Source organism: Lynx rufus, unplaced genomic scaffold (assembly GCF_022079265.1).
Source record: "Lynx rufus isolate CCGP_SWC_20201006 ecotype Redwood Valley unplaced genomic scaffold, mLynRuf1.p SCAF_1, whole genome shotgun sequence".
In the NCBI taxonomy this organism is placed as follows: domain Eukaryota; kingdom Metazoa; phylum Chordata; class Mammalia; order Carnivora; family Felidae; genus Lynx; species Lynx rufus.
The window spans coordinates 1,769,468-1,792,996 of NW_025814823.1; the positions used below are offsets into that span (position 1 = coordinate 1,769,468).

The 23,529-nt window shown below is 38.1% G+C and overlaps 1 protein-coding gene across 5 annotated transcripts in view; it reads right to left on the minus strand.

Annotated features, from left to right (window-relative positions):
- The window catches only part of XPO4 (exportin 4), a 117,567-nt gene that overhangs the window by 16,228 nt on the left and 77,810 nt on the right, over positions 1–23,529 (minus strand). For all 5 annotated transcript variants that reach the window (XM_047077554.1, XM_047077546.1, XM_047077563.1 and 2 more), the window contains exons 10-16: positions 12,103–12,279; positions 11,349–11,491; positions 10,688–10,833; positions 9,705–9,882; positions 4,092–4,251; positions 3,443–3,612; positions 1,706–1,880 (exon numbers count right to left, since the gene is read on the minus strand). In XM_047077554.1, the coding sequence (XP_046933510.1) occupies positions 1,706–1,880; positions 3,443–3,612; positions 4,092–4,251; positions 9,705–9,882; positions 10,688–10,833; positions 11,349–11,491; positions 12,103–12,279 (1,149 nt within the window). The remainder of the gene's footprint in view (positions 1–1,705; positions 1,881–3,442; positions 3,613–4,091; positions 4,252–9,704; positions 9,883–10,687; positions 10,834–11,348; positions 11,492–12,102; positions 12,280–23,529) is intronic.

Consider the following 23,529-nt stretch of genomic DNA (forward strand, 5'->3'; position numbering starts at 1 on the left):
AATAAGTACTGGGAGTGTCACGTATAACATGGTGACTATAGGTAAACACTGCTGTGTGACAGACAGGAAAATTGTTAAAAGGGTAGATCCTCAGAATGCTCATCACAAGAAAAGAATTTTCTTTTGTTGTTTCTTTTCATTGTACTTATATGAGATCATGGATGTTGACTGCAGTTCTTGCGGTAATCACTTCATAGTATATGTAAGTCAAACCGCTATGCTGTACACGTTTTGAACTTGCGTAGTGATGTCAATTACCCCATGAAAGTGGAAAAAGTATTATTTATGGAAAAGCAAATCAGCACATGCTATCACCTCACTTTCTAAAGTAATTTAGGTTCCAAAAACCACAAATCACGGAACAATTCTGTCACTATCATCATCTCTTTCCAGTGGATTAACCTCCCCCCTCAAAAAGATGAAATTTAAGTCTCCAAAGGGTCAGAGAGTAAGTATCAACTTTGAAGAATATGTCAACTCTGGCCCAACTATCCAATTACAATTTAGTACAGAAGCAGCCATAGATACAATACAAACAATTGAACATGACTGTGTTTCCATAAAACTTTACTTAGAGAGAGAGACAGCAGGCCGATTTTGGTCCGTGGGCTCCAATTTGCCAAACCCTGTTCTACATTCAGCTCTGGACTGTTTTTCTCCTTTCCAATTTCTCTTGGCATAGAGTGTAACTTCAGAAAATCAGTCCTGTCCTGAGTGAACATGCATATTCATGAAGATATCTTAATTCTAAAGCTATACATATGATAATACAATTGTTTAAACTAGAAATATATGGTCAGCCTGGTTTTCTTCTGGTCTGAAGTCACAGATGACTGCCAAATTCTGTTACTGTGTCCCTTCTCAGACATTAAGAGCGCTCTAGTCACAAGGATTATAGGCCAGCCACCTATACTGATACCTCTTGGTTCCTGACTTAAATCTAACTTACATAATGCAATGTGTTCACAGTGGTTATTGGTTGATTATGCATCCCCCCCACCCCCGCAACTGATATGTTGAAGTCCAAATCTCTAGTACCTGAGAATGTGGCCTTATTTGGAAACAGGGTTGTGGCACATATAATTAAATTGAGTTCATTAGGGTGGGCCGCTAATCCAACGACTGGTATCTTTACACCGAAATGCACACATGGAGAATATCATGTGAAGATGAGATTATGGTGATGCTTCTACAGCCTAAGAACACTAAAGCCTACCAGTCAACCACCAGCAATTTGGCAAGAAGCCTGGAACAGATTCTCCTTCATAGCCTTCAAAAGGAACCAACCTACCAACACCTAGACCTTAGATTCTGGTCTACACAACTCCAAGACAATACATTTCTGTTGTTTGCTCCACTAAGTTTGTGGCACTTTGTTACAGCAGCCTTAGCAAACTAATACAGTGGTTAATTTGCACCTCCTCATTCAACAGAAGCGGATATTTCACTGATTCTTTAGGCTCTCATTTGAGTTGTGGGCAAAAATGTGCCCATACTACAGAACGTTTGACAAAGTCATCACATATGCAGATATGGACAAATTATAAGATGGTATTTGTAAAATAATAAGCTTCAACCTATTCCATTATAAAGGGAAAAACATTAGAGAAGGTATGACTGAAATGTTTCTGACTCCACAGAGTATTTTATGCCACCACATAGGGTAAAACATAAGAAGGTCGATCCAAATAAAGGAAACTATTACCTCTGTCCAATACTGCTGTTTGGTTTCTGTGTCCATATGTGCAAAACCACCCAAGACAAGAGCCTTCATCAGTGTCCTCTGCACGGGACTTGACAGGAAGTTCAGAGGTGGGCTTCGACTTGCAAACTGCTTGGCTAAGTTCCACCAGTTTTCACACTGAATCACTAAGTTTGCTCTAGAAGCAGAAGTAACAAAACAAAAGACATATTACTTTACACTGCGTGTATACCGAGTAAACAAAAATGGAAGGTAACTGAATTTAATTAGTTTAAAAAAAATTTTTTTTAACGTTTATTTATTTTTGAGACAGAGAGAGACGGAGCATGAACAGGGGAGGGGCAGAGAGAGGGAGACACAGAATCCGAAACAGGCTCCAGGCTCCGAGCCGTCAGCACAGAGCCTGACGCAGGGCCCGAACGCATGAACCGCGAGATCATGACCTGAGCCGAAGTCGGCTGCTTAACCGACTGAGCCACCCAGGCGCCCCTAATTAGTTTTTGAAGTACAGTATATAGTAAACTGATATAAACTTTGGAGTCACACAAGTCTGTGCTCAAATCCCATTAGTTGTTTGACAATGTAAAATTTATTTACTCTCTTATTTAGTTACCAGATCCGTAAAACAGGGTAACAACAGTAATAACAGCATTAACTCTCATGGCTGATATGGACACTATAACTAAATAGTTACAATAAAATTAAATAAAATACTATATATGAAATGCTTGAAACAGTACAGTAAATTACAAGAACTCAATAAATAACAGTCAATGCTAAGAGTAATAACAATCACATTCCTATATAGTAAGAAAAATGTTTGGGGGTACCTGGGTGGCTCAGTTGGTTAAGCGTCTGACTTTGGCTCAGGTCATGATCTCACAGTTCGTGAGTTCAAGCCCCACACTGGGCTCTGTGCTGACAACTCAGAGCCTGGAGCCTGCTTCAGATTCTGTGTCTCCCTACCTCCCTCTCTGTCCCTCTCCTGTTTGTGGTCTCTCTCTCTCTCTCTCTCTCTCTCTCTCTCTCTGTCAAAAATAACAAAAAAGAAAGAGGGGATGGGGGGAGAGAGAGAGAGAGAGAGAGAGAGAGAGAGAGACATACACAGAGGGAGGGAGAGAGGAGGAAAAATTTCCAGAGTTTGTTGTAGAAAACACTAAAACTCTTAATTTGCAAAATTAGTAAATTATCAAGTTTTTCTCACCTTTATTTTTACTGTTTTTTAGGTTTATTTATTTTGACAGAGAGAGAGAGAGAGAAAGAGAAAACAAGCAGGGGAGGGGCAGGCGGACACAGAGAGAATCCTAAGCAGGCTCTGTGCTATCAACTGGAGCCCAATGTGGGACCCGAACTCATGAACCACTAGATCATGACCTGAACCAAAATCAAGAGTCAGACGCTTGACCGACTGAGGCACCCAGGCGCCCCAAGTTTTTCTCATCTTTAAAACAGAATAATGTTTTTAAAACTATAAATTACTAAACACATATGTTTCTCATAAGAGTCTTTGATGCCAAATCCTTGAATAGCCAAAGCAATCCTCAATTGTACCATGAGAAAGCTCTATTTACATTTATAGCAATAATATGATATTGACTGTGTCTTTTTTTTTTTTTTTTTTTAAACACATTGCTCCCAAATGCAGGGTCTATTTGCATTTAGGACCATGTAACTGCCACTTGAAAGACCACACACACACACACACACACACACACAATCAGCCTCCAATAATCACCTTACCTTTCTCTTCTTTCCACCAAAGTGACAAGGAGCTGCACAGTGTCATTTGCAAGGTCCTGTTCACTACTCCACACTGAGAGGTTACTGATGACTTTTTGTAAGAGGTAGCCAATAATCCACTGAGAACCTTCTGTATCTGCTCCAAATGCTGTACTGAATGGCAGACTTATCTTAAAGGAGAAAACAAAAATTTTAAGGTCAGAAAGATTAGCTTAAAAAGAAGTGCACAGAAAAATCAAACTGAAGTTAGCATCTAAATCTGGAGTACCGTTTACTTCGCATCAATTTCATAAACGCATTCATTTCTGGGAGTCCAAAATAAAACCTCCTCAATCCACGGACATCTTCCAATGTGAGTTAACTTTACTCTCGTTAACACACTAACACGGTGTTCATACCAAACACAAAGAACGTAAATTAATCCATTCCCACTAGTAATCTATAAACTAATATGGTCAAAATAAGCTGAATCAAACGATGTGCTCTAAGGAAAGCTATTAAAATCGTACATCGTTCATACAGTTCTCTTCAATGTGGAAGATGTTCCGCTCTTAGTTACATCTCGATGAGAAAATCGCCAAGAAAAATATTCTCATTTCCACAGGTGTCAAATTCATAAATCCAAACAAAGCCAGTTTTATATTCTGACCTGATCGTACAGTTTCTCATCCACCAGGAGGTAAGTCTTTGCCCAGCGTTTTAGGAACCAAACAATGTCTTTGCCCATTTGAGGGCTTAGGAGGTGAGTGAGGTCTGCTCTTATTGCTCGAGATTCAACCTCTGAAACTCTGAGAACAGCAGATAATAGCCTGTAGGCATAAAAAAGAAGTCGTTTACTCTTCCATTATTTGGCCGTCTAATAATACTTGTTTCTGAAAAGTCCTTTTCGTTCTGTTTTCAACTCTCTGAATTTAGGCCAGGCTACAACTTGAAATTCTCATCAGCAGGATGCAAGTCCCCGTTCATTGCTGACCCTTCAGAAGCAGGAAACAAGACTCAGTCATGGGTAGAGACAGCCTTCTGTGGAAGTCTCAGCATTACCATCCACAGAGATTGTTCACATTCGAAATGGAGAGATACGTACAAGTAGAAGTGCAGAGTAAAGGCTACATTCTGCAGCCCTTCGTCACTACTTCACTCCACGGTTAGCACTGTTTATTTTGATACGTTTGTTATGTTATGGTGGAGGGTCTGGTAACTGACTTATCCAGAATGCTCTGAAGATTAAATCTTGCCTCTAAATTGGACAGTCTTATACACTTCCCAACAAACTTGATTCTTACTGGTATTTTAAAATGCACGTCTTGCTAAAAAAATTATCCACGTAAGCGTGCATACTGTCCTCTCCTACACTACATAATTCATACGGCTGTGTGGTGTTAATAACAGCATGATATGCAGAGAAGTTAGAAAGTCTTGTTCTGGGGGTGGGAGGAGGAGAGAAGAGAATCCGAAGTGATACATGTGTAGCTTGACTTGAGCTAAAAGGCAAAGAAGCTGAGGATGTAACTGAAAGGATCCATCTTAACATCATTTTATAGATATCCTGCCAAGACCGGGACCCTAATCACCTGAACCTTGGCTTCTGCTACTTCTCTTTACTATTCTCGAGATGACTAAAAGTATCTCCCTGTAATGAAATCTTACACTTCAGTCCTTTGTCCAACTGTGTATCTCGAAAGTACTAGATACTATTTATCACCCTATCCTTTTGAAATAATTTCCCCCCTTGAACCACACAGGTTTTTAAGTTTCTACCCCCACAACATCCTTTTTCCCTATGTAACACCTACTCCCTATACTACCTACCAGTGCTCAAATTTTCAAAAATTATTTTAGGGTGGATATGAATGAAAATACTCCAGGACCTCACATTACATTTAAGTTAATGTATCAGACTTTTCCCGTAAGAATAGTTTGAAATGATATAATCTGCAGCCTAACAGAATTTGAATTAAATAATTACAGTAACTTTCTAAATTTATGCACAGGAATTTAATTATCAGTGTTTTGGTACCCACCATCATCCATTTGAAAAACAAGTTTTTCTTTAACGGTTGGAAACTTAATACATTCTTTTTCTCCTTAAATTTTTATTTCTTTTCCCCACAGGTTATCTTACTATAATACATTTTTATAGTCATTTTTATTGATCATACCACATCCATCTCTGAAACAAATGTCTAGTTATTGAAAAGTCATTTTAAAAAATTCCCAGTGACCATAGACTTGGTTCTAAAATGTGTTTTGGACTTATTAGTATATAATTGAGCGAAGTATAACACAAATTTAAATTATTAAACATAGGGGTGCCTCGGTGGCTCGGTCAGTTAAATGTCTGACTTGGGCTCGGGTCATGATCTCGCGGTTTGTGAGTTCGAGCCCTGCGTCAGGCTGTGCTGACAGCTCAGAGCCTGGACCTTACTTCAGAGTCTGTGTCTCCCTCTCTCTCTGCCCCTCCCCTGCTCACGCTCCTTCTGTCTCTCTCTCTCTCTCTCTCTCACAAAAAAATAAACATTTAAGAAAGTTAAAAAAAATTTATTAAACATAAAACTAAAATTCTATGCATTTGTGAATGAGATTAATGTACCAGGATTTTGTTTTTCCAAATTAGTTCATGCATCTGTGAAAAAAAATGGCTAATTAAAAAATAAATTATTTTAAAAAAATTAGCAGCCATTAAAAAATATATATATATATATAAATTCCTTATTCTTAGAATGAGACAGAGTTGAGCATAATTTCATTTGATTCCTTTTTCATTTTTATAGAAACACTGAGAAAACCTATTCACATAAATGGAAAAAGCAGTTTTAAAATAGCAGGGTTCCTCAATTATCTGAACCTAGTTTTATGCAAAACATCACGAAGATCTACTATCAAAACCTATTCTTAATCATCTCTTAGCTGACAATTTGATTTCTTGAGCGTCCCGTAATGCAAAGGGCTGAAAAGCTCCTGACCTGTAAAGTCCGTGTCATCCGCTACTCGGTCATTCACTCCCGACACCACACACACAATTCGGAACCGTCGCTTTATCTGGCACCGCACGCTTTGACGCACCTGCCTCTCCGTTACGTTAAGACTCAGAACGAGCAAGAGCCTTGCCTTTCTCTGGCGAAGCAGGAGCAACGTAAAGCAGAGCGGGCTCCTGCGGCCTCACTGCCACAGCCCGTCGGGCGAGCAGAATCCCACGGGGCCGCCTCTGACAGAACCTCTCACAGCCACCTGCCTCTTTCCACCCCCACTTTTACCAGTGGAAACGCTTCCTCACCTGCCTGGTCCCCCCCTGAACCCACCTTCCACGGTACAATCCTGCTACCACCGTCTGACCGGTCCACCTGCCCATTTCTGACGTTCTTCACCACTTTCACTCCTACCTCAGTCGCCCGATCCCCAGTGCCAACCCTACTTCTCCACCTCCGGAAACGTCTCTCCCCTCCGCGTTCACATGTGAGCCACACCACACTTCCTCTTGCTTTAGGCCATGCTCTCCTCCCAGGCCTCGGCCTCTGCTGTTGCCGCTGCCTGGAATCCTCTTCACCTTTTGCTGCATGTTGCAAACTCCTACGCATCCCTCAACTATCTGCCTAAATAAATAAATCTCTCCAAAGCACCCCCTGATCCTTCCCCTGCCAACAGGTTAGGTAAACCCAGGCGCTCCTCTATCCCTCTTATCAGACTCCTGTTGTATCCTCAGATCCTGGCATACGGGGGAGGTGAAGGAACAACTCAAAACATTTTTGTAATTAAAGTGTAGTTGACACACACGTTACATACAAAACATTTTTAATTGTTGATAATTCCAATTTCTTTTTTTTTTTTTTTACATTTTATTTATTTTTGAGAGACAGAGAGACAGAGTGTGAGCAGGGGAGGGGCAGAGAGAGAGAGGGAGACACAGAATCTGAAGCAGGCTCCAGGCTCCAGGCTCCGAGCTGTGAGCACAGAGCCCGATGTGGGGCCTGAACCCACAGACCGTGAGATCATGACCTGAGCCGAAGTTGGATGCCTAACCGACCGAGCCACCCAGGCCCCCCGATATTTCCAATTTCTAATCCTACTTTAATTTCTTAAGTATGGTATCTAAACATACTTCATATTTCAGACAGCACTCACAGTTTCCCATACTCTACAAATTAATCTTGAATTACCTTTGCATTCATAAACCAAAAGTCTGCAAAATGAGTCAGAGCTTGTTAGTTTCTCACATCTGCTATTATCACTCTGATTCAGACCACTATCATCTTTCTCTTGGATTACTACAACTAGCCTCTTCATTGGTCTCCCTGCTTCCATTTTTGTCCTCATAGTTTACTCTCAGTGCAGCAATCTTTTTGCACAGTTCTGCTCAAACCTTACGACAGCACCCTACTTCATTCAGAGCAAAGGCTAAAGCCTTGATCTGAGAGCCCTCTGTTTTCCCTTCTATCTTGATCTCCTGACAAAATTCCACCTCATTCTGCTCAACCCACAATGGCAGCTCTTACTATTGCCTGAATATGCCAGACGTGCCACAGGGCCTTAGCATTCCCTGTTCGCTCTGCCTGGAATACTCTTCCCCAGGCCTTCACAGCCTTCCTCACCAACCTCAAGTCTTTGCTGACAAGTCACCTTCCAAATGAAGTCTGTTACTGATTACACTACTTGAAATTACACACAGTCCCCGAATCTGTGCTCCAAATCCCCTCACCCTGTTCAGTTTCTTACCTAGAGCACGTAGTCTTCTAACACTACTTTTCCTTCCTTCCTTCCTTCCTTCCTTCCTTCCTTCCTTCCTTCCTTCCTTCCTCTCATCCATTCATTATCTTTCTCCTACAAGGAGCTTTAAAGGGGGAATGATTTTTGTCTGCTTTGCTCACTGATGTATCCCAAATGCCTACAACAGTACCTGGTACTCAATTAATTATCTGTCAGAGGATAAATTCTTCAAGAAATGTGAACTTTTTTACAAACAAGGAATGTTTCTCTCATACGCCTTTCAATTTCACATTAATTCTTTGGACTTAAAAAAAAAAAAATAGGGTGTTTTTTTTTTTTTTTTTTTTGGTTTGTTTTCCAACCCTCCATAGTCTGTGCTCTCAGATACAAAAATATTTTGCTCCCACACTGATACCTTAGACTGGCAAAAATTGAAAAAGCACTGAAAATACAAGGAAAGCATACCTGATGGTACTGCCCAGGCAAGAAATATGACAAAGAATATAATATGACAGCCCTCTGAAATGAGCTGCCTCTGAAATTAACATTCACCATGAATCAAACCAAAGCAAAAGCAATGATTTTCACAAGCAATTAACCTAGCGCCTATAGTAATCCCCAAAAGAAGAGATAAAAATTTTGCAAAAATAGAGCATTGATATTTTATTTCAAACAAGAAAATAAAACAATAAAGGAAATAAATTCCTAAACATTTCCTTGATAGTTCATTAAAAAAAAAAAAATCCTGTTTTCTACTGCACAGGTATAAATGATATCCATGTATTTTTGAATTAAGTTAAAAAGATGAAGGGGACAGCACCCTGCTTGAGTTACTGATTCTGCAATTGACAAAAACCAGTGTTATTTCATTATTGGTGTATCTGCCTGCAACTTAACTTTAAAGATACTGAAATTTCAAATGTTGGTTTTAAATCCACTTGTAGGAGGATATTCGGTCTAGGTTTATCCTTCCTCAATTTCACCATTAAGAATTAATGAAAATTTTGCCACTACTCCTAGGAAGATCAAAGTGAATTCTCATTTGAGGCACACAATTGTCTTCTAACTTTACCTGACAGGACACTCAAGTTTCACATATTCAGAACAAATACTTCAATTTTATAAGGTAAGAATCATAGTTTTCCTTCAGAAAGCCACTGAAATGTAGTTTTAGCTTTATGAACAATAAAAACTTGCCAATGTTCACCTGGTGTCTAGGAGGCTCACAGACTTTGACTCACTCATTTAGGGCACCTACGCCACATCAGCACTGCTTTCTGATGGCCAAGGGACATGTCCCTTCAAACTTACACTGTATCCAGAATAATTTGACAAGTGTTTTCCTCAGTACAGGATATAGCTGTCAATTCTCACCAGAGTGGCACTGCTTAAATATACCGAGTACTTGCCATCCTTGTTTATTTCAAGGCTTCTCCAAGTTTTATTTTCTTTCACGTATCAGATTTACAATGTGGCCAACACAGGAGTCATCTACCCATCAACTCAGAATTTATTTAAAACATTATCAATTACAAGAGCACAGCTATAGAGTTCATATTACCTAATCACAGAATCTGTTCTGTTGTACCCTGGGATGGAAGAAGCCTTTTCTCCTGGAGATCCCAAAATTTGAAGTGTTGTATTAATGTCAACTTCAGATGAATGCTTAATGGAATATTCCATTATTTCTGGAGGTATTAGCGGAGTCTCTCCCTGAGTATCATCAGCTAAGAGGTAGCCTTCAGTTTAAAAAAAATTAAAAACGAACACTTAACAAATCTACATTTATCAAATTGCACTATAAATGTTCTCAGTTTTATCTGAATTACATACATATTAAGTTGATGTAAAAGTAAATTATAAATGTTAATGTTAATTTCAAGTTTGATGAGTAGAAACTATTTCTCAGATAATTAACTCTCAAAATACAAAGGACAAATATTTTATTCACCAATTTTATAATTCATACTGATAGGTAGGCTTTTTAATCTACTATCTTTTAATAACTTTTAGTACTATATTCTGTAAAATTAACAGGAATTCTATTATCTATATCAAAAGTCAATATTTGGGAGTGCCTTTTCCAAAATTAAGATTTTTTTTCTTGATTATTAAAAACACAGAAACATTGACAGTATGGTTATAAAAGAAGACCCTACAAGTCAGACTGCCTAGATTTGCATTCTGGCTCCGGAAATTAATAGCAGTGTGACCACAGGCTACTTTCTTAAAACTCTCTCTTTCAGCTTCTTCATTTGCAAGATGAGGATAGTAATAATAATGAAACCTGACAACAGTACTAAGTTACTGGGCTGCAATGAATTCCACATAAGACATTTGGTATGCAACAGACACTAAATATGCATGTCAGCCAATATTTTTACAAAATGCATCCCTAGCTCTGTGATATACAGCATCTGTATTCAAATTTCATCCAACACTACGTACGGAACTTATTTTTAACATATGAAGCTTCTTCTAACACATAAGAACTTTAAACTGCTCAGTTGGCGATTACACTTCAGAAGGAAACAACCAACCAACCTGTAACTAAAATAAGCCAGTGAATATCTTCATACAGATCATCAAGCATTTTGTTGTCTAGAGTGCTCGAACCAGGTGAAGCAAGTAACTGCTGCTGATGCCGCTGTAACTGACCGTGGAGCCTCGTTACTCTTTCTTCTAATAGGCTAAAAAGGGGGGAGAAAACCCAAAGTTTCATAAAGTTCAATACGCAAAGATCTAGAACAAACTGTATACATAATTTCCATTTATGAGACAACATAAATTAAGATGTTAGCACAAAAGCACATATATGAAAATATTTATTGTAGTACACAGCTGTTCTCATAGCAGTATAGGAATTGTGATTTATTCTTTATGACATAGAATTAAAACATTGCTTTACAAACAATCAAGGCTTACAACAGGCATTCGAAAACTGGTCATTCCAAGTTTTTATTGACATGGGTCAAATCATTCTCATACCATGTTTTCCACAATCTCTCTGCCATCTATGCTGTGGTGCCTGGGCTCCAAATGTACAAGCCAAGGAATGCAACCATGAGTATGTTTCTGTCCGTTTGTTCCAGTGTGCTGGGATACGGGGTGGGGGTGTTTAAAGTCTTTAAACACTTTAAGTGCTCTCCAGGGAATTGTGAATAGAGAGTATTTGCTCCATGGGGTTTCTTTGGACTGTGTGTACCTTGTCAGAAGAGGTATACAGTGTTCTGCAGCAATCCTTCCTAGCATTCCTACACTGGCTAGTTGATCTGAAAACTGGTCTCGATCATCCTCTTGAAGTTCACTTATTTCTTCTTCCTCACGAGAGGCCACACCATTGGCAGTCTATTATCAATGAGAGAAATAAAGAGTGAGGAGCTGCACTCCTTTGTGCAACAAATCATGCATTTCTGTTGCACTGTAAAATAACTTCAGCACTTCACACAAGGAGGAGAGCTGGACAGAGCCAACCCAGTGGTCTAGAGCCTGCTGGAATGACAGTGCTGGTCATTCCAAAAGAAGGAGGTGGCGGGGGTGGGGCACAGAAGAGCAAGAAATAGAAGGTATCACCCCATGGTGCACATATGTAAACACAGCAAACTGCATTCACAACCCACCTCCCACCCCTGAGGATTTAACTTCTGTCACTGAAAAGATCTGACATCTTTAAGATCCATGGAGCTTTATATGCAAGAAGTCATTTATATCACTCAACAACTAGGAAGACATAGGCGGATAACCGAAAACTGAAGAGAAACGGGGTAACTACAAGCAGCACCCACAAATATGAACTCATTTAGACAACAGGGTTACTTTTGCTCTCTAATGTTCTCTGTGAACCTTCTGAGGATGGTCCCCCTAAATTTCTAGTATTATGCAATGTATAATAGGATAAATGAGACAAAATAGAGCTATGATGAAATGCATTTTTACTTACAATCCAGCTTGAAGCTTACCAAATTCCTCGTGCCATCTGGAGCAGCGAGGTGGCACTGAATATAGGAATTGAAAACTTGAACTGCATGTTGGGTAAAAAAGCCTTTGTGGAAATGTTTGTCGTCTTGGACCAAAGTTAGCCAGGATTCCAGCAATTTGTCATAGGCTTCCATGTACACCATGTCATCTTTATCAAGCTAAGAGGAAAGAACACTCATAAAACAAATGGCTGGAGAAAGAAGATGGGAATTATAACAAGAGTTACACAGTTATACATATAAATAGTTTTATGAGTTTTTCCTTTAGCAAACGTTCCCAATTATTCAATAATCTCGCTGACTGAGCACATTCTAAAATTAATCAAACATTGCAGTAAAAATGTGTAAGCTTTTTATTAAACCTTCTAAAATCTTTCTAACTTAATCTAAATAATGCTTAAGCAAACAGAAATTAATGTTTACTTAAGAAAACTAGCTGTTCAGTACTTCATGGAACATGTATTTTTCAAATTAAAATCGTATTAACATTTCTCTGTAGTCAAGAGACCTGTTAGAATAAAAATACTGTGTACTTACTATACACTTTTAAATGATTTTAGAAAAAGTGAAAAATGATGAAAACAGACTGGTCTAATCAGCACATTTAAGAATATGTAGGGAGAACTTCATAGATGTTAAGTCCTTATTAAATTATCTTATGACATTCTTTTCATTTTCCCCTTCATTCTTTTGTAAATTTTTTACAAAATGACTTAAAACTTAAAAAAATTTTTAATGTTTGTTTATATTTGAAGAGAGAGACAAACACACAGGGTGAGCAGGGGAGGGGCAGAGAGAACCAGAGACAGAATCTGAAGCAGGCTCCAGGCTGTCAGCTGTCAGCACAGAGCCTGACACAGGGCTCAAACTCATGAACTGTGAGATCATGACCTGAGCCAAAGTCCAACACTTAACTGACTGGGCTTCCCAGGCACCCCTAAATGGTGACATTCTTAAGAGTAAACTAGGCATTCCTAATAAAATTATTATTTAACACCTGGAGGGCCTAGCTGATACAGCAAGGAAAAGGAGTAAGTGCAAAAAACTGGAAAGAAAAGCAAAAAAAAAAAAAAAAAAAAAAAAAGATGATTATTTGCAGGTGATATTCAGAAAAAGAAATCCAAGGAGATTAAACTTAGAACTATTAGAATAGTTATTAGGTAAGGTGGCCAGATATTAAAAACAAACAAAAAAAACCCCATTGTGATGTTTCCTATATACCAACAATGAGGTTAAAATTGGAGCAAAGATCTCACTCCATTAGAGCCTGCTTGGGATTCTTTCTCTCTGCCCCTCCCACACGCGCTCTCACTCTCAAAATAAATGGATAAGCTTTTTCAAAAAAAGATTAAAAAAATAATAAATGATATAAATGATGGCATGGATTAGGAGAAAAGAGAACTTTTTATGCACTGTTGGTGGGATCATAAATTGCTACAGCCACTATGGAAAACAGTATACAGAATCCTCAAAAAATTAATAGAATTACCATGTGATCCAGCAATTCTACTTCTGGGAATATATCCAAAGGAAATAAAAACTCAAAAAGATAATCTGCAACCCCATGTTAATAGCACCATTATTTATGACAGACAAGACATGGAAACAACCTACGTGTCCATCGACAGATGAATAAAGAAATTACGGTATAGATACACAATGGAATATTTTCCAGCCACTTAAAAAAAAATGAGGAAAATCTACCATTTGTGACAACATGGATAGACCCTGAAGGTACTATGCCAAGTGAAATAAGTCAGAAAAAGACAAATACTACATGATCTCATGTAAATGTAGAACCAAAAAACCCACAAAACACAAAAAAAACAAAACCCCACCAAACTCAGAAAAAGATATCAGATTTGTGGTTAGCAGATGTGGGGCGGTGGGTGTGTGTGTGTGTGTGTGTGTGTGTGTGTGTGTGTTTGTGTGTGTGTGTAAATGGTTAGAGGAAGGTGGTCAAAACGTACAAACTTCCAGTTATAAGATACCTAAGTACTAGAGAAGTAATGTACAACATGATGACTACAGTTAACATTGCTGTGTGATATACAGGAAAGTTATCTGAGATCTGAAGAGTTCTCACCACAAGGAGAAAATTGTCTTCTTTTTATTGTATCTATATGAGATGATAGATATTAACTAATAAACCTATTGTGGCAACCATTTCACATATATGTAAATCAAACCATCATGCTATACACCTTAAACTTACAAGGGAATGTATGTCAATTATTTCTCAATAAAACAGGGGAAAAACAGACATAAATAAATATTGCTGGACAAATCTGTTATCCATGAGAACAAAACGGAAACTGAATCCTTATTTGATACCATATTCAAAATTAAATTCTAAGATGGTAAAATCATGAAAGGCAAACTTTAAAAACATTTAGAAGAAAACACAGGAAGGATAGGTGTCTGAAACAAGGAACTAATAATGCAAATCATTTTTTTTTTTAAGTAATCTCGACACCCAGCATGGGGCTCAAACTTACTACCCCGAGACCAAGAGCCACAAACTCTACTGACTGAGCCAACCAGACACTCCTAATAAAAGAAATGACAGTAAGTTCAACTCCACTAAGATGAAGAACATTTGTTCATCAAACAATACCATAAAGTCTACATGCAATATGGTGTCCAGGATTAGATCCCAGAAAGGAAAAATAACTGGTAGAAATTTGATGAAATCCAAATAAAGACTAAATGTTTAGTTAATAACAATGCATCTAATGTTAATTTCTTAGTTTTGACAAATGTACCGTGATAATATAACATGGTAATGATAGAAGAAATTAGGTAAAAAGTACTCTTTGCAATTTTCTGTAAATCTAACATTAACCCAAGTTAGGAATAAGAAAAAAGGTACCATAAAGTGAAAAGAAGAGCCACAAAACCAGGAGGATAAATCTGCAACAAGAAACTGACAAAAAAAATTAGTGTACAGAATATATGAAAAATGTCTACAAAGGAGTAAGAAAGGGGCACCTGGGTGGCTCAGTCAGTTAAGCGTCTGACTTTGGCTCAGGTCATGATCTCGCAGTTTGTAAATTCGAGCCTCATGTCGGGTGCTGACAGCTCAGAGCCTGGAGCCTGCTTCAGATTCTGTGTTTCTCTCTCTCTCTCTCTCTCTCTGCCCCCCTCCCCTGCTTGCACTCTGTATCTCTCTCTTAAAAATAAATAAACATTAAAAAAAAAAAAAAAAAAAAGGCAGTAAGAAAAAAGACAACCTGATAGGGAAATGGGCAATGGACTGAACAAACATTTCATAAGACTAACCATGGGAATCATATATTTCTATAAAGATGTTCAATATTATCAGCACCCGGGAAAGCAAATCAAGACCATATCATATACTTACAAGTTTGGCAAAACTATGATGGTGAAGACATGGATCAATGGGAACTCGCACACACCACTGCTGAACATGTAGTGGGTCCCATCAGTTCAGCAATCAATTTGAAACTATCTTGTAAAACTGAACATTTACATATCCCAGCATCCAAAAATTCCACATGGAGGTACCTTAGAAAACCTCTCACAAATATATACTAGTAAACATGCAGAAGAATGTTTACTGTAATGCTGTTTGTAATGGTAAAAAAACGGAAACTCCGAAGTTCACTTACAGCAGATCAGAGAAAAACTGTGGTATAACACTCACACAACGATACATCCTGAACATAGAAGTGATCAAAATCTTTATTTTTAAAATTTTTTTAAATGTTTATCTATTTTTGAGAGAGAGACAGAGCGTGAGTGGGGGAAGAGCAGAGAGGGAGGGAGACACAGAATCGGAAGCAGGCTCCAGGCTCTGAACTGTCAGCACAGAGCCCAATGTGGGGCTCAAACCCACAAACAGTAAGACCATGACTTGAGCTGAAGATGGACACTCAACCGATTGAGCCACCCAGGCACTCCCAAAATTTTAAAGCAAGAGAATAGACAACATTCAGAACAGTGGTCACTTCTCTTGCAGGGATGGAAGAGGGGAGCAGCTGGGGTCCCAGGATTAGGATGAACACACTGGTACCATCAATGCGGTACTGGTAATGCTACTGGGTTGAGTCACGGGTTCACTCACGGTGATTTCATAATGTTTTAGAACATCATGTTTAATTTTTTATCTGTATCAAATATGACATAATAAAATTATCTCTGGTGGTCTGAGGACTAAAAAAGATACATAAAATGAACAAACACAGCTAAAATGACCATGCAGAGTGCTCGATGGATTATTAGCACCAAGAAAAAAGGGTGGTTTTACGCCTTCAACAAAAATATATTGAATGCTGAGAGCGAAGCATTGGAATACAGAGATGAGTAAAATAGTTTCTTCCCAAAGAAACATCTGTGGCCTGTTTATGTACTTAACAAAGCACGTGCTTTGCAGACATCATTTGTTAAGTCTTAACAGTTTATCTTGCCAAAATAAACACACTGGTAACATATCTTAAGAGGAACTTACGGAACAGCATCCTCTGACCTCTAGTATCTCAAAAGGAAGAAGCGGGACATTTTCTAAAAACTATCTTTGCTGTTCTTTAGTACATATATAATGCACGCTATCATATTTTAATTATTCGTATATAGAAAAGTATAAATAAAATGTAAAAGCCTTTCAAGCCTTTTTATTATTGAAAGAGCAATAATCCCTCCTATAAAGCCCTGATATTAGACAAGGCAGAAGATCACAGACTGTTAAGAGCCTCTATTCACTGGATGGTGATTTAAAATAAGAACCCAAAACTTCTAGAGCCTTCTGGTTCCTTTTGGATATCAACACGTAACTCATCAGGCAAAGTGTGAGAAATCTGGTTGATGACAATTGGCAACTAAATCTTTCAGTCTAATCATGGAGAACTGAAACCTGACCAAGTGCTTTTTCATACATAATACCTTGGCCCTGCTCCATGACCACTCTGGCCAACACCCAGCAGCCAAGCCAGAGCACGTGCACAGGGATGACGAAGGAGTCCAAGCTAGACTCTCTGTGCTCATGCCCTAAGTATTGTCAGGCCTGCTGCCAGAAAGGCTTTGGAAAGGGGCTTAGAGCTTATGAGACTACTTGACCCCACTTTACTCCATTTGGGGATGAGGGTGCAGAAGGTAATCAAACTACGATAACAGCACTTACATTTCAACGCCCATATTTAACTTAGAAGGGTGCAGAGGAGTGAATCTGCAGCCCGTCAGCCACAGAAAAACTGCTTTTATGACTGGTAACTATGAATATAAAAAAACAGTGGTTAATTTCATTTACAAAAATGTTACCAAATGAGGCTTTCTAAAAAATATATGTATATGTGAATCTGCTCCCCCTTTAACACTGAATTTCAGAAGTTAACATCTAACATGATTACTTGATTCCAACTATATGACATTCTGGAAAAGGCAAAACTATGGAGGCAGTAAAAGATCAGTGGTTTCTAGGGGCGGGGGAAGGAGGGATGAATAGGTAGAACACGAGGGATTGTTAGAGCCATGAAACTATTCTCTATGATTCTGTAAGAGTGAATACACGTCATTACACATTTCTCAACATCCACAAAATACATAACACCAAGAGTGAACTCTAAAGTAAATCATGGACTTTGGGGGATAAGGATGTGTCAGTCCTGGTTCCTCAACTGTAACAGATGTTTACCACACTGGTGGGGGAGGTTGACAGGAGGGGAGGTTGTGTGCATTTGTAGGGGTGGAGGAGGGTGAAGGATGGGATATGGGAACTCCGTATTTTCATTCAATTTCACTGAGAATCTAAAACTGTTCTAAAAAATAATGTATGTGTTTATTCCTAAAATGAGATATCATAAAAGTATGTAAGATAACTCTTGTACTGAAAATACATCTCATGCTCGAGTAGTTCTAAATTTTATTGTTACATTGCAAAAAACTGCAAATCTACTCCTAGCTACAACAGAATTACGGTTACTGTCAGGTACTTGGTATGATCCATGCCACTATACTAGATCTTTTTTCTCTGAACAACAAATAACCAACATGAGAACTCCACATCTTTTTCATGAAATTGAAAAGTTCTTTCTTTGATCATCAGTATTTTCTTCATATGTAAACATAAATTACATGAGTTAATAAAAAGAGAAGCGAATGATTCAGACAGAAAATCCAGTAAGATGGGCACAGACAATTCACTCTCACGTAGAAAATTTTATTTCTAAGGAATAATCTTTAAGAAGTTCCTTAACCTGATAAGACTTTGCATTCCGTATGTCCAGCCTGAGGCTGCTGCTACTATAATTTCTCTTTCAAGGACCTGGGACTGAAAACAAATTAAACAATCAGAGATTATAGAGGCCAGGAAAAAAGTGCCAGGAACATTGACCAGGAAGTTCACTAGCAGTGTTCATTTGCAAACATGATAAAAAAAAAATCATTTTGCAGAAATAACTGATGTGACAAAAATGTGTCTTCAATAAAAGAAGGGGGCAAGAAAACTCCAGATAAATGTAAAGGTTAAAAAAAGGGTTCTATCAATATACTGTTTCTTAATATGGATGGTTGGTATACAGTTGTTCATTTTATTATTCTTTACAATTTTTATACACATATGAATTTTTTTTTTTTTTTTTACTTTATATGAAGTATTTCACAGTAAGTTTAAAACATACAGGCATTGGTACAACCTCCCAGGTTCAGTGACAGGTCAAATAATACATGCACTGCAGAGGGTAAAACATTAAAAAGAAAGGACATACGAAAGATTAAAGACTGAAAGAGCTGTATTAGTTTATGTTGTTACTCATCTGCTGTAAGTAGATTCTTTTCCTGGGGTACTAGTATTTAAGGCAATTATTGAAAAAAAAACCCACAGAATTGTCACAAATGAAGCTTCATGAATTCTATTAAAAATTAGGAAGTCTTTGAATGTTAACTGCAAAAGGAATTAATTCATTCTTTTTTTTTTTTTTTCCTAGCCAGTCCTAAAGGCACAGAAATAATTTAACTTCAGAATACCTATGCAGCTGACAGTATTCCTGGCTTCTAAAATCCCTCAAGAGGAATTGATTTAGTGGGCAAGTACTGCAGCTGTTAGAAGAATCCTATAGATAGATCACTTAAAAAAAGTCTGCCCCCACAAAACCACCAAGAGTCCAAGCTACAGTTTGCAGAAAGAGTTTTTGAACATTAAACTCCTCGATCAATAAACTTTCTTCCTTTTGGAAACGCATATGAATTTCCAAATTTTAATGCTAAACAATGTATATGCATCAAGCACCGTGACTGGCACATGGCAGGTGTTCAGTAAGTATGTATGGAATTGAATTAATCCAGCAATAATCCCAGCAGGCCGACATCTCAGGGACTCGCCTGGCTTACAAGGGGTAGAAGGGCAATCCCTTTTTTCTACCTCACTCTAGCGTTCAATTTTGAACTCCTGGCACATCAGATCTGTTTATGCTCCTAATGCTGTATTATTGTTTTAAACAATACAAAGGATACTAAATGGAGTAATAGTTATGACAGTAAGTAAGCTTTATACTCAACCATCTACATAGTCTATCTCAAGTGCAAGAATGCTGTAAAACATAAACACTGGATCTGTGCTAGGATTAGCATAGCAAATTGAGAAAACCAGAGGTGACTCATAGACAAGTCAGGAAACACTGCATTGGTAAAATTAGGATCCAACCAGGATTAAATGCAACAATGAAATTATTTTGTAAAGACTTGTTTTAATAAGAATCTTTATTTAAGATGTAATTGTAGCCAATTTTCTTCCAAATGTCCTAACAGAGGGAAAGCTACTGTTAGTATTAAAAAGAAGTGTACTGTCCTTCAAATGTGCAAGGTTTAATGCACCTCATCTAATTCCCTCTCTTAACCATTTCAAGCAGATGAAATGAATGCGCATAACAGGAGCTGGACAGCTGTCTTGCTCTCAACAGTATCACCAATTTATTCATTTCTTCTTTCCTGGCCATCACGGCCACTGTGTGGGGGGCTGGGATGGCTTTCCAAATGGCCCCATCCTCTTGCGAGGTTAGGGGAGAGGCTGACTACTGGCCTCACCATGCCCTCCTCCCCTCCCCCAAAAAGTGAATAATAGCTTTCTCTCTTATCACGGAAACAGTCCCAAATTTATGCTTCCTGCTTCCAACTTATAATGTGGCTTCCGTGTACTCCTTTTCACTGCATCTCCTCCCCACAAAGTAACTGTCCACTGGGCAGGGAAACTAGACTTTGAATGAAGAATGTTGAATTCTACCACATTACACTCTGTACTGAACTTCCTACAACTTTATCAAGTATTTTTCTCCACTGCTTTGTCCCACACGTCTTGAGATTAGGCTACAGATGTACCGAAAGGTTTTTCTCTGCCAGGTTTACCTACCAACACCTCCTTTACATACCCACCCTCACACACCTGTGCACAGCCAGACACACATACATTTCACATGCACTTCAAGTTTAAGCATCGTGCTTGGAAGCTCTGCTCAATTAACTCAACAAGTTCTGCGGCTCCAGTGATGAACCTACTGGAGGCTGAACTTAAGATTTTCTCTGACAAAAGAAACCAACCGAGTATAAACCGAGTATAGAGTTCAAGTCATAGAGTTCGATTTCACTGAGCTGATTCCAATGGATGTACCAGTAGTATTAACATTTGATGAAACAATCGATATGATATCAACAACTACTGTGTTCGAATTTTAACTTTAAAGGCAACGGTTCCATGTCTATAGTCCTTCTCACCTCTTCGGTACAGCAATAGACAATAATTTGATTTCTGGGGTGCAGTGAAAAAATTCTTGGCCTCAGGAAGCCTCAAGTAACACCAGGAAATTTTAACGGCCAACAGAACAACTTGGCTGAAGACTGGAATTACTCTTTTTGAGCACAGACTTTCGGTTTACTTGCCAGTTGAGGAGCATAAATAACTGTCTTCACCCACAGGCTAAAGCCACCAAGTAAGGACATACTTCATGAAATGCACATTAGTATCAAGAATTTTTCCTCCCACGTCTATATATTTTTTTCTCTCTGCGGCCACATAATCACCACCAGAGACACAAATTTCAAAAAAAGGAGACAATCTATATGTATTCCTAAGTAAGTATAGTTCTGAAAAAATGTTCTCACAATGAGACAAAAGTGTATATGCTGAATCTGTTTTCCTACTAGGGAAAAACCTCCTTCATTATTAGAGAAAAGCAGAACATTTCACAAAATTAAAATTATGAAGAAAAGTAATATTAAAACTATTACAGCCTGCACAAAACAACAAAACTCAAAAACTTGTCTTACTTGGTAAGACAGTGTTCACAATATAGGTTCTCAATAAATGCTATTATTATGAAGGTTCATTTTTACCATTATTATTCCACATTTTAATGTGGATACCGTACAGGAACTTTCATATTGTTAACCCACCCCATAGAACATTAGAAGAAATAATTATCCTACCTATATCAACATGCTCAAAAAAGGTTAAGCAATTCGCCCGAGATTCTGTAGTTTATAATTACTTGGCTCATGACTACACAGTCTCCTTTCAAAGCTCATGACCTTTCTTTCTGAATCACTCACTCTCAAAGCAGTTCTTTTTGTCTCAGTTTTTCTAGTTTTACTTAAAAGATCATTTACTTATGTATTTTTCCACCTGAGGTCAACGACTATGTATTAGGGACCAGTACTCCAATCACCGGGTACCTAAGGAAACAAAAATGATGTGACCCGCGTCCCAGAACTTCCACTCTGGTTTGGCGAGATTTGTTCGAGTAGTTTGGTATTAGCTGCACATTCCCCAGCCTCCCCTCCCCCAGCACACACAAGATACATGAAAAGCGCCCGAGGCTGAGACGACACTTAGGAGGATTTGTTTAGTCTTCAGGCAACTCCTCGTGCAGGGGCCTCCCTTTCGGCCGCCCCCCAGCTTCACCAAACCTCGCCTGCCTGGCTGCTCCGAGCAGTACCAAGCTTCCGACCTATCTTCCCCCTCTGCCTTTTGAAACAGGTAACCAATTCTTTTAACGCCATTTTTAAATGTCACAAGCAGATCAATTAGAAGAAATTAATAAAACAAATGAAAAGAACACTTCTGCAGCACACCTTGTTGCGAAACAAGCACAAATACACCTACTCTGAACGAGTATCTACACTTGCCGCTTTCTAAAATTTCTCGACCAACCTTGACAGAAACATTGTTTTCCAAGCTGTCAGTCTCCTGGTCAAAATAAATGAATTCTAAACTTAAAATCTGCAAAACAAGGATGATATATATCTTCTAGCAATTCTTCCATAAAATGTTTAGAAACTTCCTTAACCCACAAACAGAAACTAAAATAGAGCTATGTTTCTAAATATGTGATCAACATACTGTTTCATCTATCTGGTTTAGAAGAGAAAACAAACCAAGGGGGAGAAAGCACAATGAGACCACGTTAAATGAAACCTGAGTTGATTCAGAATTTGTAACAACCTGAAAGGGTTTCGAATAAAGCTGAAATACTTAAAATTGACCTATATTTCCATGCATAGAACATAATTTTTCCTCCTGAGAAATTCAAATCTCACAGACAATGCCTTTAAACTTCTACTCCTCTACTAACTACATTTTTTCAAACACACAAATATCTGCCTGACCTGGTTCCTTTCCACATCAAACCGCTGAAGTGTCCAAGTACATAAATCATTCCCGAGTTCTGTCTTCTGAACACCTCTAAAGGGATATGAAAATGCACGGACATTGCCACACCCCCAACAAAACACAGGATTTTGTGTCTCTTACCAATTCTAACAGGTACTGACAAATATTCTTTTTACTCTTACAGTCTTTGAAAGAAATTCACATATTGACTCATAAAAAGAAAAATTTGTTTCAACAATTTAAGAACCACTATGGAGGAAAAAATTATTTCCCATGATTAATGTAGTTATTCACGGTAACTTACAAACACAGCTGTGTCGTCAAGGAGTTTTAGTACATGTTTCCTAAATTAAGTTTTATATCTGGAAAATATACATTTGAAAACTTGTACCAAAAAACAGCTTTTGTACTGTTACTGGTCTTAATTTAATGAAAATTAAGTGCCACCAAGATACACTATTAAACCAAAAAAATTAAAAGAGCACACAGCCTAATCAAAACCAGCGTGGTTACAATCAAGTGAACCAAATTTTATCTACATAATTTCCAGGTAAGTCCAAAATTTTTAAATTCTCAAAACAATATAAAATTATAATCACAACCACACTACAATGTTAGCAGCGCCCTTTAAAGTTTTCACTGTTAAAATGGGGTTTCAACATAATCCTTAATACAAACGTTTCATTCCATTTCCTATATTCAGACACTAAATTATCTCAAAGTTAAAATCTTGACACCAATAAATTTAATCTACAAAAGTGATTTTAATCCACAGAAATTTTTAAAGTAACATT